Here is a 17,884-nt window from a genome sequence, read left to right on the forward strand (position 1 = left end):
ATTACATATTCAATACCACAATAGTTTTTAAGCTATTTGTCCCATGAGCTATATATTGCAAAGGTGAATGATGGAATTTTAAAGGTAGCACTCAAGCAATTTACTTTGGAATGGCTGGAAAATACCATGTAGTAGGTAGGTATGGTGGACACAAATGGCATAGTGGTTGGCTCAAGTATTTTGGATGCATGAGAAGTATTCCCTCTCGATACAAGGTTTAGGCTAGCAAGGTTATTTGAGGCAAACACAAGGATGAACTAGTACAGCAAAACTCACATAAAAGACATATTGAAAGCATTATAATACTCTATACCGTCTTCCTTGTTGTTCAAACTCAAAACTAGAAATTATCTAGACCTTAGAGAAACCAAATATGCAAACCAAATTTTAGCATGCTCTATGTATTTCTTCATTAATGGGTGCAAAGCATATGATGCAAGAGCTTAAACATGAACACAACAATTGCCAAGTATCACATTACCCAAAACATTTATAGCAATTACTACATGTATCATTTTCCAATTCCAACCATATAACAATTTAACGAAGGAGAAACTTCGCCATGAATACTATGAGTAGAAACCAAGGACATATTTGTCCATATGCTACAGCGGAGTGTGTATCTCTCCCATAAAGTGAATGCTAGGATCCATTTTATTCAAACAAAACAAAAACAAAAACAAACCGACGCTCCAAGAAAAAGCACATAAGATGTGGCCGAATAAAAATGTAGTTTCGGGGAGGAACCCGATAATTTGTTGATGAAGAAGGGGATGCCTTGGGCATCCCCAAGCTTAGACGCTTGAGTCTTCTTGATATATGCAGGGGTGAACCACCGGGTGCATCCCCAAGCTTAGAGCTTTCACTCTCCTTGATCATGTTGCATCATACTCCTCTCTTGATCCTTGAAAACTTCCTCCACACCAAACTCGAAACAACTCATTAGAGGGTTAGTGCACAATATAAATTGACATATTCAGAGGTGACACACTCATTCTTAACACTTCTGGACATTGCATAATGCTACTGGACATTAGTGGATCAAAGAAATTCATCCAACATAGCGAAAGAGGCAATGCGAAATAAAAGGCAGAATCTGTCAAAACAGAACAGTTCGTATTGACGAATTTTAAAATGGCACCAGACTTGCTCAAATGAAAATGCTCAAATTGAATGAAAGTTGCGTACATATCTGAGGATCATGCACGTAAATTGGCATAATTTTCTGAGCTTCCTGCAGGGCAGTGGGCTCAGATTCGTGACAGCAAAGAAATCTGGAACTGCGCAGTAATCCAAATCTAGTACTTACTTTTCTATCAACGGCTTAACTTGGCACAACAAAACTCAAAACTAAGATAAGGAGAGGTTGCTACAGTAGTAAACAACTTCCAAGACACAAAATAAAAACAAAGTACTGTAGGTAAAAACATGGGTTGTCTCCCATAAGCGCTTTTCTTAACGCCTTTCAGCTAGGCGCGAAAGTGTGTATCAAGTATTATCGAAGGGTGGTGCATCAACATTACCTTGGGCCTTACCCTTACCTTTCTTATTGTTTTTCTTTCCCTTTGGTTTAGGAAATATACGAGTTTCTCCCGGTATAGAGGTGAATTTCAAAGTGCCTTCTCCAACATCAATGACTGCTCCCAATAGTTTCAGCAGGGATCTTCCGAGTGTGAGTTTTCCTGTTTCAACAACAAGATAATCAATGGATATTGTTCTCCCACAAATAGTTGTATGCACACCTGCGGCTATTCCTTTAGGGATTATAGTAGAGTTATCAATGAGAGTTATCTTTTCTCCTCCTTCCTCAACTCCCCAAAGTTTCAAAGATTTATAAATACTTTCAGGCATAAGGCAAAATTCATACATAATATCACAAGTAGGGCATGGAGTGTTCGATCACCGATAAAAATTTTAACAGTATGGATCCCACAATGAGAGTTTAGAGTTCACTAAGACTTGTTCAAGACGATTACGAACGTGGCAATAGTTATCATTCAAGCGAGATGTACTTATCTCCGCAGTATTTAATCTACTATATATGCTAGCGAGGACCGAATCAAAGTTATTAGCTGAATCATATGATGCAACCAACTTCTTTATGGCATTAAAAGCTTGATCCCCATTGCAATGAAGGAAATCTCCTCCCACTAAAGTATCCAAAGCATATCTATAGCGAACCATAAGACCAAAATAAAAATTACTAAGGAGCAAACTTAGAGTCATTTGAGGTTCAGTCTCACGATAAGAAGTAAAAATTCTAGACCAAGCATCCTTAAAACTCTCCTCATCCCCTTGTTTAAAAGTGAAGACTAATTCTTCAGGCGAAGAAGTAACAGGTTCAGAGCTAGACATGGTAACAAAAGTAACTAAATTTTTTTTGTATTTTTAATATAGAGTGCAAGACAATAAAGCAAACTAGATAAAGTAAATGCAAGTAAACTAATTTTTTTGTGTTTTCGATATAGCAAACAAGATAGCAAATAAAGTAAAACTAGCAACTAATTTTTTTGTGTTTTGATTTAGTGCAGCAAACAAAGTAGTAAATAAAATAAAGCAAGACAAAAACAAAGTAAAGAGATTGAGAAGTGGAGACTCCCCTTGCAGCGTGTCTTGATCTCCCCGCAACGGCGCCTGTAAAAGATGCTTGATGGCGTGTATTTCACACGTTCGTTGGGCAACCCCAAGAGGAAGGTATGATGCGCACAGCAGCAAGTTTTCCCTCGTAAAGAAACCAAGGTTTATCGAACCAGGAGGAGCCAAGAAGCACGTTGAAGGTTGATGGCGGCGGGATGTAGTGCGGCGCAACACCGCAGATTCCGGCGCCAACGTGGAACCCGCACAACACAACCAAACTACTTTGCCCCAACGAAACAAGTGAGGTTGTCAATCTCACCGGCTTGCTGTAACAAAGGATTAACCGTATTGTGTGGAAGATGATTGTTTGCAGAGAAAACAGTAGAAACAAGTATTGCAGTAGATTGTATTTCAAGTAAAGAGAATTGGACCGGGGTCCACAGCTCACTAGAGGTGTCTCTCCCATAAGACGAACAAGCATGTTGGGTGAACAAATTACAGTTGGGCAATTGACAAATAAAGAGAGCATGACAATGCACATACATATCATGATGAGTATAGTGAGATTTAATTGGGCATTACGACAAAGTACATAGACCGCCATCCAACCGCATCTATGCCTAAAAAGTCCACCTTCAGAGTTATCATCCGAACCCCTCCAGTATTAAGTTGCAAGCAACAGACAATTGCATTAAGTATGGTGCGTAATGTAATCAACAACTACATCCTTAGACATAGCATCAATGTTTTATCCCTAGTGGCAACAGCGACAACACAACCTTAGAACTTTCTGTCACTCGTCCTAGTGTCAATGCAGGCATGAACCCACTATCGAGCATAAGTACTCCCTCTTGGAGTTAAAAGCATCTACTTGGCCAGAGCATCTACTAATAACGGAGAGCATGCAAGATCATAAACAACACATAAGCATAACTTTGATAATCAACATAACAAGTATTCTCTATTCATCGGATCCCAACAAACGCAACATATAGAATTACATATAGATGATCTTGATCATGATAGGCAGCTCACAAGATCCGACAATGATAGCACAATGGGGAGAAGACAACCATCTAGCTACTGCTATGGACCCATAGTCCAGGGGTAGACTACTCACTCATCACTCCGGAGGCGACCATGGCGGTGTAGAGTCCTCCGGGAGATGATTCCCCTCTCCGGCAGGGTGCCGGAGGCGATCTCCAGGATCCCCCGAGATGGGATCGGCGGCGACGGCGTCTCGCAATGTTTTCCGTATCGTGGCTCTCGGTACCGGGGGTTTCGTCACGGAGGCTATTTGTAGGCGGAAGGGCAAGTCAAGAGGCGGCACGGGGGCCCACACCACAGGCCGGCGCGGCCAAGGGGGGGCCGCGCCGCCCTAGGGTTTGGCGCCCCGTGGCCCCTCTTCGTCTCTCCTTCGGACTTCCGGAAGCTTCGTGAGAAAATAGGCCTCCGGGCTTTTATTTCGTCCAATTCCGAGAATATTTCTTTACTAGGATTTCTGAAACCAAAAACAGCAGAAAACAAGAATCGGCACTTCGGCATCTTGTTAATAGGTTAGTTCCAGAAAATGCACGAATATGATATAAAGTGTGCATAAAACATGTAGATAACATCAATAATGTGGCATGGAACACAAGAAATTATCGATACGTTGGAGACGTATCAATCAACAAGCTAGTTTAAGAGGCATACTAGGGACTTCTTGTTTGTCTACATATCACACATGTACTAATGTTTCGGTTAATACAATTCTAGCATGATATATAAACATTTATCATAAACATAAAGATATAAATAATAACCACTTTATTATTGCCTCTAGGGCATATCTCCTTCAAGCACCACCAAAAACGCCAACAAACCACACTAGTCAACCGGTAGACTCTAAGTGCCTGAGAGAGGGTGCGTACAATAAGGGAGTGGCGCCAAAGTATCGTTGATAGACCAAAGACTTTGGTTCGACACACAAGGACATGAACACAAGTACCTACGAGGCTACGCCAATGGCTCCAAGGAGGGGCATGACGTCAACGTCTAAATACAATCTCCAAGGCCAGACCAGGGTGGCCTGAATAGGCGAGCTTGTGGATCTAAATGAGAGCAGAAGCACCCGATCACGACCGACCCATGATGGTTACCACGCCTCCGAAATGGCCACAATATCCATCCAACACCACAGACAAATGGTCCTGACGCTGCCAGGCCCACCGCTTAAGGCCACCGCCCCAATGTACTAAAAGAACCAACCTTACCCGTTGCCCAAGAATGAGAGCGAGGAGCCTACGCCTAGCCGCCCACCTAGCTAGCTACCACGAAGGACACTCCTCCGTTATACCTGTCCCAACAAGCCACCCAATCGAGGCCAAGAACTAGGAGGTATCCAAAAACCATCACGCAAGATCCCACATGGCAGATATCAAGTTGGACGACGGGATGGAGGACCACGGCAGTAGATCTTGTCGGAAGTTGCATGTATCCTATACTATGCATTTATGAAGCTGGATATCACTCTGACATCTCACTTTCCACCGAGCGAAGGAGGCTTCTATTCCTTTAAGTGACAATTAAGTAAATAAATGGAGGATTCAAAAGATAAAGTGAAGTAGTTTGTACTCAGATACCAAAAAATGGTGTACAGATTCAGCTAAATATGATAGTTGCATCTTGGTGACCATGAAAAAGTCTAAAGACATCATCAACTTTTAAATCTTGCATTGTACTACAATTAGTAGATGAAAACAAATGGGTGCACAAAATAAACATATCTAGAGAAGGCATCACCATCCAACGCCAACTGTGAATCTAGCAGAGAACTCCCCAGACACGACCCCTTGGGACCTCACAACCAACCATGGATATTGGTCATTCTCGGCCTATAAGATTCAGTTTTAGGGACAAATCGCCACTTCCATGAAGCCAATGATTTGGAATAATTGGCCCCCTCCCAAGTGCAAGTTTTCCACGTGGTTGGCCAAATATTGGTCCTTGCTAACTTTGCAAAAGAGAGGGAAATGGTGCGGCTCATATCCTCTTCAAATGCCAGTATTCAATGACAATTTGGAAACCTCTAAAGTATTGGATGTGGCTGCCCGAGCTATTCCCACATCGACAACATCAAAGATTCGTGGGAGCACATCACCCTCTTAGGGGGTTTAGTGAGGCAAGTAAATTTAGGCGGAAAATATGAGCCAAGTGAAATGTTTAGGGGGGGGACTTTGTTCTGATCAATAAGGTGAGGCAAAACTTTTGCCTCCGGTTAAAAAAATATATATAAACGTATGTGGCGTGGAGCATGTGTTTGTGACTCGTTTAATTGTCTAAAGCTTGTTATATGTAAACTCTGCACAATATTATTACCTGCGACGTTTTTTAGTCTTGAACTTTTTACGATAATGTAACCCATTGCCGTTATTCTCACGCAAGGCGACCAGGACTACGGAAGATTCCCATGTGTCACGACCAGACAGCGTCCGTCGGCAAATTATGCTCAAGCGGGGGAGCTGTTAGCCAGCTGCTGCATGCCCTGTGACCTGCGTACACTTCAAGTGCCAATCACGCGATCATGCGTAGATTCAGTGGCGGAGCGTGACCGGAAGTAAAGAGGGGGCAAAATTCTACTCTACACCCCAAATTTTGCTAATTCCAAGCTATTTGTAACAAGCAACATATGATTTTCAAGCTTGAAAATGTAGTTAATAACATATTAATATCTTAATTTACATAGGAGTTGACAACAATTTTTTGTGTGTGACTAATTCCGAGCTGACTGAAAATTAAGTTGATTCTCAGTCGATGTCATCAAATGTTAGTTGTAACCCATGTTGCAACTCATAACTAGTGCAAATCACGAAATAATTTAACGGTAGTGGAATTTATATCTAGCATGAATCACGAATCAATACAACGGATCGGGTTTTTATTTCAGTTGCAACCCCATATAAAACCTAGAATAATTTCAGTTGCAACATAATCATGGTGTATTAGCATGGTCTAAAAATCGACTGAGAATTAGCAAAACTATTTTGTTTTGTGCCCAAGATCCGTCGATAGCTAACAACGATTTCTTCATTACATAGACCGGCGTAGTAAGCTATTTTTGTTCTATTCCTATTTTTAGCAGCAAGAGGACTACGCCCAAGATTCACCGATGACCAGCAATTACAGAACGTACAAATTCAGTCTTTCTTCATAGATAAAAAAGGAAGGGTACTAGCCTGTTGCTATTAGATTCTCATTACACAGCCAATTTTCAATCGGCAATCCAATGCGAAGTTAGGCAGGATCTGGGATAGAAAATTGTGGCCTCCTCGTTGCTCCGTTGTGCCTAGACTAGATTGGAAACTAATAACGTGAGTAGGAAACGTAGTCTGTATAGGAAAGCATTTGCACTTTTTCAAGGGGGGGCTGTAGCCCAGTTTCATCTCCAAGGCCCTCCGCCCATGCGTAGATTGATATGCGGGCAACATGTATTGCTACTCATTTTACTCCCTGCGGGCCGCTATCGGATCTTGTTCGCGCTATCCGATCAATCATTGTGTACTGGGGCGATCTAATCATTCTCCGTCGCCATCAGATGTAGCTGCTGGTAATCCAAATCTAGCCCTCCCCAACCCCTCCTCTCCCGACCCCTCCCCAACCCTTGGGGCAAAGACCTCGGGACGTGGCAGCGGCGGGGGCCTCTCCTCGCCGACGTGGGGGACGGCGGACGGGCTCTCCGCTCCTCGACGCACGCGGCGGCGGCCGGCGCGGATGGTGATGGGCGGCGGCGGCTCTTGCGTTGCGGTCCTGCCCCTCCCCTCCCGTAGGCTTCTACCCGCAGCACACCGGCAGGGGCTGGTGGTGGGCGGCGGCCAGGCCCTCGGTCTGCGCCATGCCCTCCCCCCCCCCCGCCTCTCGTCGGTGCGTGGAGGCGATCTCGGGCTTCTTCCGCGTTACGAGGGCGTCCGGGGCAGCAGCCTTGGGTTCGACGGGGGAGGTGGCTCTCTTCTACGCCGGAGAGGGTCAGCCTGCGGTTGGTGGTGGTGGATCTTTTGATCTATTACCGCGATCCGGCGGCGAGATGGAGGGTCATGGAAGCCGGCGATGGTGTCGCCGGTGGAGGGTTGGTTTGGCCAGCCCAGGATGGTCGCCGACGTGGGGGTCCGACCTGTATAAAGGCGGCGTCCTAGGGCCACTCTTGCATGAAGAGGAGGACCTACCGGAGGCCTGGACTCGTGATCTGGCCGGTGGGTTGAGTTCCGGAAGGCTCCGCCGGCGAATGTAACAGTGCTTTGACTGGAGTTTTCTGGATCGGAGGTATTCGGTCGTGCGCACTCATGCTTTTATTCCGGCCGATTGGTTCTGGAGGGAGCGACACGAAGCTTTTTTTCCTGTGTTGACATCAAGTGACTATGGATCCATGATGAAAGTCGGAAGAAGAGAATTTCATGAAGGCCGGAGGGGAGGACTAGCTAAGGGAGGTTCAAGTCTCCGCGCTGTTGAGAGACTTGCTTGGTGTTCCAGGCTTCACAGCAGCGGTATGAAAGTGGGGGCGACAACACAGGCGAAGTGCAGAGTCCTACCTTTCAGGGTGACCAAGGTCTGGCCTTAACTGGTTGTGCCTGGCAATGGCCTTGGTTGAGGCATTTTTTTGAGAGCGGGGACTATCTTCAGGGTGAAAACCTAAGATCTTTGATCGGGCGATGACGGTGTTTGAGCACTGTTCCCTTCTTGGAGGCGTCGTTTTTTGAAGAGTCTGTAATTCAGGTGTTGTCTTGGCGGTGGATGTATTGCTGTTGTTAGGCCCGAGATACTGTAGCGGGACTTTTGTTTCTTAGTTTTCTTTTCCTTTTTTTGGCTGTGTGCATCCGTAGTGCCATTAGGGTGGTGCGTTGTTGCAGAGGCTGAGTGTAATTGATATCTTATTGATATTAATATATTTCAGCTGCTTGTTGGTCTTGGATTGATGAATATCTGCAGCTGGCGAGCCTGTTGTATAGTCTGGGCTTCTGTCGGTAACGAACCTCTGCTCACGTACTCGTACGTAAAATCGTAGTGGATGTGTGTGGTCATTGGTTTCCCTGATGTGCGGCGCTAGGGAGAGTCTGTCATGGCCATGCATTCGGTCACAAAAGACTTTGTTTGTCTTGCGTAGCCTGTGATAGACCTTTACAGAAAATTAGATTCACAGTAGATGCCCCTCAAAAGACGAGGAATCATATAGTACAGTATATATCAACAATTTTCGGCTCCAACTTTGTGCCAACTGCCCAGTGGCAACAATTCAGCTGTCGGATCGCAATCCATACTCTGGCGGCAACACTTCAGCCGCCCGATCAGAGATCAGGGAGCGGCAACAGGTTCTGATTTAGTCTAGGACGGCGGAAAGGAACGAAGACGTCGTATCATTCGTAAAGTAGTCAACATTGACAATGAATGGGGACTTCATTTGAGCCAAGGCATGTAAATCGCAGTATACCGTACCACTGCAAATGAGATTACCACGCCAAGCTTTCAAGTAGCAGTACTGGTAGCCACGTACGTACGTCAGCAGGTTCCACGATGTCGCATGTGAGGAATTTAGTCTAGTTTTTTTTTCGAAATGGGGATTAAGACTCCGGCTTCTGCATCATGATGATGCACACGATCTTTTATTAAAAAGTTTCAAAAGTAGTACAACATTTTAGCTAGTCTAGTGTCTCTCAAGTTCTGATTAGTTTCGGATGGTGAAAAGGCAAGACGTCTCGTATCTTGGGGAAGATATAGTCAACATTGAAAATGAATGGGGACTTCAGTAGTGGAACCTAGGCTTATAAATAGCAGTCCACGGCTGCAAATAGGAGTATCAACGAGCTTGCTTTCACGTAGCAGTAGCCAGCCACACAGTACGTCTAAAACCTAATAAGTAAGCTTCTAGGCAACAGGCGCGCGGCCGGTGGCGAGCATGTCGAGGGATCCGCTGATCGTCGGGGGGATCGTCGGCAACGTCGTCGACTACTTCGACGCGTCGGCGCGGCTGAGGGTGTTGTACAGCAACCGCGAGATCACTAATGGGTCCGAGCTGAGGCCGTCGCAGGTGGCGAACCAGCCGACGGTGCACATCACGGGGCTGCCCGGATCACACTACACGCTCGTGAGTGGTCATACACTACTAACTATATATGCTCCCTCCTTTCCATGAAACTTGTCTTATATATTCATCTAAATTTGGATGTATAATATCTAGATACATCTATATTTTAACAATTTTCATGACAGATTAATGCATAAATATACTATGTTTATTTGTTCATTTTTGTTACTAGGTGATGATAGACCCTGATGCACCTACCCCAAGCAACCCTTCCCAAAGGGAGTACCTCCTTTGGTAAGTGCATGCTGGCTATGCTTTCATTTTTCATCCATGGATGCAGAAATGCACAATTGCACATTGCACACAACTGCGAGCCACCTTTTGGGGCGACGAAACCATTCATTAATTTATGTATATATACCAGCCAGTTAAGCTAATTGCTTCTGCATACATACATATATTAGGTTGGTCACAGACATACCAGAAGGACGTGACGTGCGTCATGGTAAGAATTCAATTTACGGAGTATATGTATCATGTGTCAATTGTCCTCTCCAACTGTTCTGAACCATTATGTATTATTGATTGAGTTTTTGTGTGCGCAGGAACTGAAGTGGTGGCGTACGAGAGGCCGCAGCCGACGGCGGGGATCCACCGTATAGCGTTCGTGGTGTTCCGGCAGGCGGTGCGCCAGGTGATCTCGGCACCAGGGTGGCGCTCCAACTTCATCACACGGGACTTGGCCGAGTGTTACAGCCTCGGTGGTCCGGTAGCGGCCGCCTATTTCAACTGCCAAAGGGAGGGCACCTGCGGTGGGCGTAGGTACAGGTGAAGCTAATTTGTCCCATAGGGTGTTGTACCTACGTCGTGCATGACAACGTGCCGTGGCTTCATCCAGATGTGATTAGACAAAATAATAAATTAATAAAGCCATGCTAGCTAGCTGATTTCAAAGTTCCAATACATAATATGTAGGTCATCTCGATCGGCCGTACGTGTGTATTGTGCACCCTGTTGGTGCATGCTCCTAAGATTTTGATAATTTTATAGGTCAATATTGGTGTTGTTTTACACCCTGTAAGCGATTTAAGATGATATTTGAAAATAGAAGCTCCCTTGGGCATGGTATGTTGGTCGATCTTCTGGTCTCTTTTTCTGAGGATATGTTCATGATTTTATCTTATTCGGCGAGAGCTAGTTGACAATTTTATCATGATGATATCAATGTATAACACTTCCAAACTATAGTGAAACCTTTTTTTTGCGGGCATCTCAGTGTGTTATATGGGCCTGCTGAGATTGAAGGGAAAGAACACTGAATTGCTTTTCTTCTTTTAAAACGGAGGCAAAAGAATTGTTTCGACTATTAATTAAGAAGAAGAGATTTTCCATTTAATTCGGAGAAAACTAGACGAAAACCGTTACAAACGTAGTCAGGAAAGACAACCAAAACACAACCCAAGAGACAAGCAACCTACTCCCAAGAGATGATCTCACATGATCATAGGGACGAACATACATACGGTCCCAACACGATACTCCTACAAGGCACTGACAAAAAAGTCACCCATGGCAAAAGAAAAACGTATTGACAGTGGCAACGAACACATCTATGATGACATGCCAAGACACTAAGAGACATCCATCAAGCAACACCTTGCATGTAGTGTTTCTCTTATTGCTTATGGGCTTGTTTGATTCCCCTTCACAGTGACTGGTCCTACTAGCGCCACCTCTGCTCTTATCCCTGACTAGCCTTTTCCCTCAAGGGACGCCCTATCGTCTTGTGAGATCTAGGGTTAGCTAGGGCTGCAAGCTAGTCGAGTTTGAGAGCTTCAACTAGACTCAACTCAGCTCATATTAAAAACCGAACGAACTCTGATTCGAGCGAAAGGTCGAGCCGTAAAGTTGGCTCATAAACAGCTTGTAGCAATGTCGAGTCGATCTCGAGCTAGTTTCAAGCTAAAAATGACAAGGAAATTTCCTATATTTGAATGCAATTTTTAACTAGTAAGGCACAAAATAACACCATAACAAAACATTAGAAAATATTATTCCAATTAAAATTACGATAATAAAAAATTATGCAGTCAAACTTTGATCGGGAGGCCTATGATAGCTTATTTATAGGGGCATGCCACGAACCATTAGTGACTAAAACTAACTGCTCACCAAATTAACCTTCGATTCTGTTGCACATAGAAGGAAGGAAAGTATCATTTTCACATCATATAAGGTAGCAAGTTATTCTATTTATTTTAAAATATTAGTGATTAGACATAATTATATTATTTCAAGCTAACAAGCTCAAATCAAGCGAGCTAGTGGTTGCTCAATATCAACTCATTTTTAGGTCGAGCAACGTTAAACACTTATATTCGGCTCATTTCATTTTTGAAAAAGTTTACGCCAAGATGACCATCTATCACCACTTTTATTCAACATTGTGGCGGATATGCTCGCTATATTGATCGAACGAGCTAAATCTGATGGTCAAATTAAAGGAGTGATCCCACATCTTGTAGATGGGGTTTATCAATCCTTCAATACGCCCATGATATAATTTTATTTATGAAACATGATCCCGATAAAGCTCGAAATTTAAAGCTGATTTTGCCTACTTTTGAGCATTTGTCGGGACTCAAAATAAACATCCTTAAAAGTGAATTGTTCTGTTTTGACGACGCTCAGGGCTCAGTCACCGAATATTCGGAATTGTTTGGTTGTGGCAAGGCCAGATTCCTATCAACTATCTGGGCATCCCGATTCATTATCGTAGATTAACGATGGCTGAGTGGAAACTAGTCGAGAAAAGACTTCAGAAGAGACTTAGTAGTTGTAAAGGTAAATTGCTATCCCTTGGAGGAAAATTGGTCTCATTAATTCAGTACTCATCAATATGGTGTTGTATATTATATCCTTCTTCATTTTGCCAAAATGTGTATTACAGAAGCTCGATTATTATAGATCGATATTTTTTTTGGCAAGGGGATAGTGAAAAAAAATCAACTTGTTAAGTGGCCTGTCGTATGCCGACCTAAAGATATGGGTGGGCTAGGAGTTCACGACCTTGAAGTCAAGAACTCAGCCTTTATTCGGTAAGTGGCTTTTTAAGCTACTAACCGAAGAAGGCGTATGGCAGACCATGGTTAGAACAAAGTACATCGGTAACAAAGGGTTATCCTAGATCCTTTCAAAACCGGGAAACTCACATTTTTGGGCTGGCCTAATGGCAACGGAGAAATTTTCTTCAGATATGGTAGTTTCATTATTAAGGATAGATCGCAGGTACGGTTCTGGGAGGATACATGGCTAGGGAGTAGACCTCTCTCTGAACAATATCCAGCGTTATACAGCATTATTTGTCGCAAAATTAATACCATTGTATTAGTAATGGTAACCTCACCTCCGACAATGATGTTTAGGCGAGATTCAATCGGTCCGAGACTTCTTGCATGGAATGCCTTACTGTTGTGTTTGGAATCCATCCAGTTGTCTGAAGGGCAAAATGAATTTCGTTGGAATTTACAATCTAATGGAAAATTCTCTGTAAGTTCATTGTACAATGCCATTATTCAACCGGAAATACCAGTTGATAAAAACAAGAAGATTTGGAAGATGAAGATACCGCTCAAAATTAAGATTTTTTTTTCCTAGTATTTGCGTCGAGGAGTAATCCTAACCAAAGATAATCTTGTGAAACGCAATTGGCATGTGAGTACGCAGTGTGTTTTTTTATCAACACAATGAGATGATTAAACACTTGTTCTTCCAATGTCGCTTTGCCAGATCTATATGGTTATGCATCCAAGTAGCTTCTGATCTGTATCCCCCTACTACTATGGCCAACATCTTCGGTAATTGGCTTCATGGGATCGATCATAGATTTAGAACGTTTATTAGGGTGGGGGATCTTTCCATTATATGATCGCTATGGCTGTGTAGAAATGACAAAGTTTTAATGACAAGAATTATTCTCTCTTGTAGGTTATCTACAGATGTACCGCTACTCTCCGTTCGTGGTCTGTGATGCAGAAGGTGGAGAACTGATACGTCTCCGACGTATCGATAATTTCTTATGTTCCATGCCACATTATTGATGATATCTACATGTTTTATGCACACTTTATGTCATATTCGTGCATTTTCTGGAACTAACCTATTGACGAGATGCCGAAAGGCCAGTTGCTGTTTTCTGCTGTTTTTGGTTTCAGAAATCCTAGTAACGAAATATTCTCGGAATTGGACGAAATCAACGCCCAGGTTCCTATTTTGCCCAGAAGCATCCAGAACACACGAGAACCGCCAGAGAGGGCCACAGGGGGCCCACACATGGGGCTGGCGCGGCCAGGGCCTGGGCCGCGCCCCCCTATGGTGTCGGCGCCCCTTCGACCCTCTGACGCCGCCTCTTCGCCTATAAGAAGCCCCTCGACCTAAATCTTCGACACGGAAAAGCCACGGTACGAGAAACCTTCCAGAGCCGCCGCCATCGCGAAGCCAAGATCTGGGGGACAGGAATCTCTGTTCCGGCACGCCGCCGGGACGGGGAAGTGCCCCCAGAAGGCTCCTCCATCGACACCACCGCCATCTTCATCAACGCTGCTGTCTCCCATGAGGAGGGAGTAGTTCTCCATCGAGGCTCGGGGCTGTACCGGTAGCTATGTGGTTAATCTCTCTCCTATGTGCTTCAATACAATAATCTCATGAGCTGCCTTACATGATTGAGATTCATATGATGATGCTTGTAATCTAGATGTCATTATGCTAGTCAAGTGGGTTTTACTTATGTGATCTCCGGAGACTCCTTGTCCCACGTGTGTAAAGGTGACTAGTGTGTGCACCGTGTGGGTCTCTTAGGCTATATTTCACAGAATACTTATTCACTGTTATGAATGGCGTAGTGAAGTGCTTATTTATATCTCTTTATGATTGCGATGTGTTTTGTATCACAATTCATCTATGTGCTACTCTAGTGATGTTATTAAAGTATTCTATTCCTCCTGCATGGTGTAAAGTGGACAGGGTGTGCATCATGTAGTACTTGGCGTAGTTTATGATCGTGATCTCTCGTAGATTGTGAAGTTAACTATTACCGTGATGGTATTGATGTGATCTATTTGGTTATGTTGATCTTTCATGCACTCTAAGGTTATTTAAATATGAACATTGAATTGTGGAGCTTGTTAACTCCGGCATTGAGGGTTCGTGTAATCCTACGCAATGGTGTTCATCATCCAACAAGAGTGTAGAGTATGCATTTATCTATTCTCGTTATGTGATCAAAGTTGAGAGTGTCCACTAGTGAAAGTATGATCCCTAGGCCTTGTTCCTAAATATCGCTATCGCTGCTTGTTTACTTGTTTTATCGCGTTACTACTGCTACCATATTACCACCATCAACTATACGCCAGCAAGCTATTTTCTCGGTGCCGTTACTACTGCTCATATTCATTCATACCACCTGTATTTCACTATCTCTTCGCCGAACTAGTGCACCTATTAGGTGTGTTGGGGACACAAGAGACTTCTTGCTTTGTGGTTGCAGGGTTGCATGAGAGGGATATCTTTGACCTCTTCCTCCCCGAGTTCGATAAACCTTGGGTGATCCACTTAAGGGAAACTTGCTCGCTGTTCTACAAACCTCTGCTCTTGGAGGCCCAACACTGTCTACAAGAATAGAAGCTCCCGTAGACATCAAGCTATTTTCTGGCGCCGTTGCTGGGGAGGAAAGGTAAAAGGTACTCACACTCCGGATCTCGGCTACTAAGCTATTTTCACCGTTGTAAGTACTCGAAGCTATTTCCTTTAGATCCTGCAATTGCATCTTTTTGTTTCTTGTTTACACTAGTTTGGCATAATGGACAAGAATGAGCTTCTTATTCTATTTCCTGATTTAAAACATGGATTGTTTGATGCGAAAATTAAAAAACCTATGAAATCTTATTTGCATGCTGGTAGTAATATTAGTATGAACGCTTTGAACACCATTGTTGATAATGATATAGAAAGTTCTAAGCTTGGGGAAGCTGGTTTTCATGATCTTTTTAGTCCCCCAAGCATTGAGGAGAAAATTTTCTTTGATGATACTTTGCCTCCTATTTATGATGATTATAATGATAGTGGTCTTTTGGTGCCACCTACTATGGAGAGTAAATTTTGTTGTGATTATACTATGCCTCCTACACTTGATGAGAATAATAATGATAGCTACTTTGTTGAATTTTCTCCCACTATTACTAATAAAATTGATTATGCTTATGTGGAGAGTAATAATTTTATGCATGAGACTCATGATAAGAATGCTTTATGTGATAGTTATATTGTTGAGTTTGCTCATGTTGCTACTGAAAGTTATTATGAGAGAGGAAAATATGGTTGTAGAAATTTTCATGTTACTAAAATGCCTCTCTATGTGCTCAAATTTTTGAAGCTACACTTGTTTTATCTTCCTATGCTTGTCACTTTGCTCTTCATGAACTTGTTTATTTACAAGATTCCTATGCATAGGAAGCATGTTAGACTTAAATTTGTTTTGAATTTGCTTCTTGATGCCCTCTTTTTCTTCAAATACTATTTCTTGCGAGTGCATCATTAAAACTGCTGAGCCCATCTTAATGGCTATAAAGAAAGAACTTCTTGGGAGATAACCCATGTGTTTATTTTGCTACAGTACTTTTATTTTGTATTTGTGTCTTGGAAGTTGTTACTACTGTAGCAACCTCTCCTTATCTTATTTTTATTGCATTGTTGTGCCAAGTAAAGTCTTTGATAGTAAGGTTCATACTAGATTTGGATTCATCGCGCAGAAACAGATTTCTTGCTGTCACGAATCTGGGCCTAATTCTCTGTAGGTAACTCAGAAAATTATGCCAATTTACGTGAGTGATCCTCAGATATGTACGCAACTTTCATTCAATTTGTGCATTTTCATTTGAGAAAGTCTGGTGCCCTTTTAAAATTCGTCTTTACGGAATGTTCTGTCTTGACAGATTCTGCCTTTTATTTCGCATTGCTTCTTTTGCTATGTGGGATGGATTTCTTTGTTCCATTGACTTCCAGTAGCTTTGAGCAATGTCCAGAAGTGTTAAGAATGATTGTGTCACCTCTGAACATGTGAGTTTTTGATTATGCACTAACCCTCTAATGAGTTTGTTTTGAGTTTGGTGTGGAGGAAGTTTTCAAGGGTCAAGAGAGGAGAATGATATACTATGATCAAGAAGAGTGAAAGCTCTAAGCTTGGGGATGCCCCGGTGGTTCATCCCTGCATATTTCAAGAAGACTCAAGCATCTAAGCTTGGGGATGCCCAAGGCATCCCCTTCTTCATCGACAAATTATCGGGTTCCTTCTCTTGAAACTATATTTTTATTCGGTCACATCTTATGTACTTTACTTGGAGCGTCTGTATGTTTCTTGTTTTTGTTTTTGTTTGAATAAATGCTTGTGTGGGAGAGAGACACGCTCCGCTAGTTCGTATGAACACATGTGTTCTTAGCTTTTAATGTTCATGGCGAAGGTTGAAACTGCTTCGTTCATTTTTATATGGTTGGAAACGGAAAATACTACATGTAGTAATTGATAAAATGTCTTGGATAATGTGATACTTGGCAATTGTTGTGCTCATGTTTAAGCTCTTGCATCATATACTTTGCACCCATTAATGAAGAAATACATAGAGCTTGCTAAAATTTGGTTTGCATAATTGGTCTCTCTAAAGTCTAGATAATTTCTAGTATTGAGTTTTGAACAACAAGGAAGACGGTGTAGAGTCTTATAATGTTTACAATATGTCTTTTATGTGAATTTTTGTCACTGGTTCATCCTTGTGTTTGTTTCAAATAGCCTTGCTAGCCTAAGCCTTGTATCGAGAGGGAATACTTCTCATGCATCCAAAAACCTTGAGCCAACCACTATGCCATTTGTGTCCACCATACCTACCTACTACATGGTATTTCTCCGCCATTCCAAAGTAAATTGCTTGAGTGCTACCTTTAAATAATTCAAAATTTATCACCTCTTATTTGTGTCAATGTTTTATAGCTCATGAGGAAGTATGTGGTGTTTTATCTTTCGATCTTGTCATTTACTTTTGACGAGACTTTCACAATGGACTAGTGGCACATCCGCTTATCCAATAATTTTGCAAAAAGAGTCGGCAATGGGGTTCCCGGCCCCGATTAATTAACTTGCATTAATAATTCTCTTCACATGTTTTGCTCGATTCATCGGTAAGCAACTTAATTTTGCAAATAGAC

General features: G+C 42.8%; 1 protein-coding gene across 1 annotated transcript; it reads left to right on the plus strand.

Moving 5' to 3' along the window:
* Positions 1–9,422: 9,422 nt before the first annotated feature.
* LOC124671933 (protein FLOWERING LOCUS T-like) lies at positions 9,423–10,769 on the plus strand. Its single transcript, XM_047208252.1, has 4 exons — positions 9,423–9,691; positions 9,864–9,925; positions 10,096–10,136; positions 10,237–10,769. Exons 1-4 carry the CDS (start codon positions 9,503–9,505, stop codon positions 10,461–10,463), a joined length of 519 nt encoding a protein of 172 aa, XP_047064208.1. The 5' UTR covers positions 9,423–9,502; the 3' UTR covers positions 10,464–10,769.
* The last annotated feature ends 7,115 nt before the right edge of the window (positions 10,770–17,884 follow it).

The sequence above is a fragment of the Lolium rigidum genome, chromosome 1 (assembly GCF_022539505.1).
Source record: "Lolium rigidum isolate FL_2022 chromosome 1, APGP_CSIRO_Lrig_0.1, whole genome shotgun sequence".
Taxonomy (NCBI): domain Eukaryota; kingdom Viridiplantae; phylum Streptophyta; class Magnoliopsida; order Poales; family Poaceae; genus Lolium; species Lolium rigidum.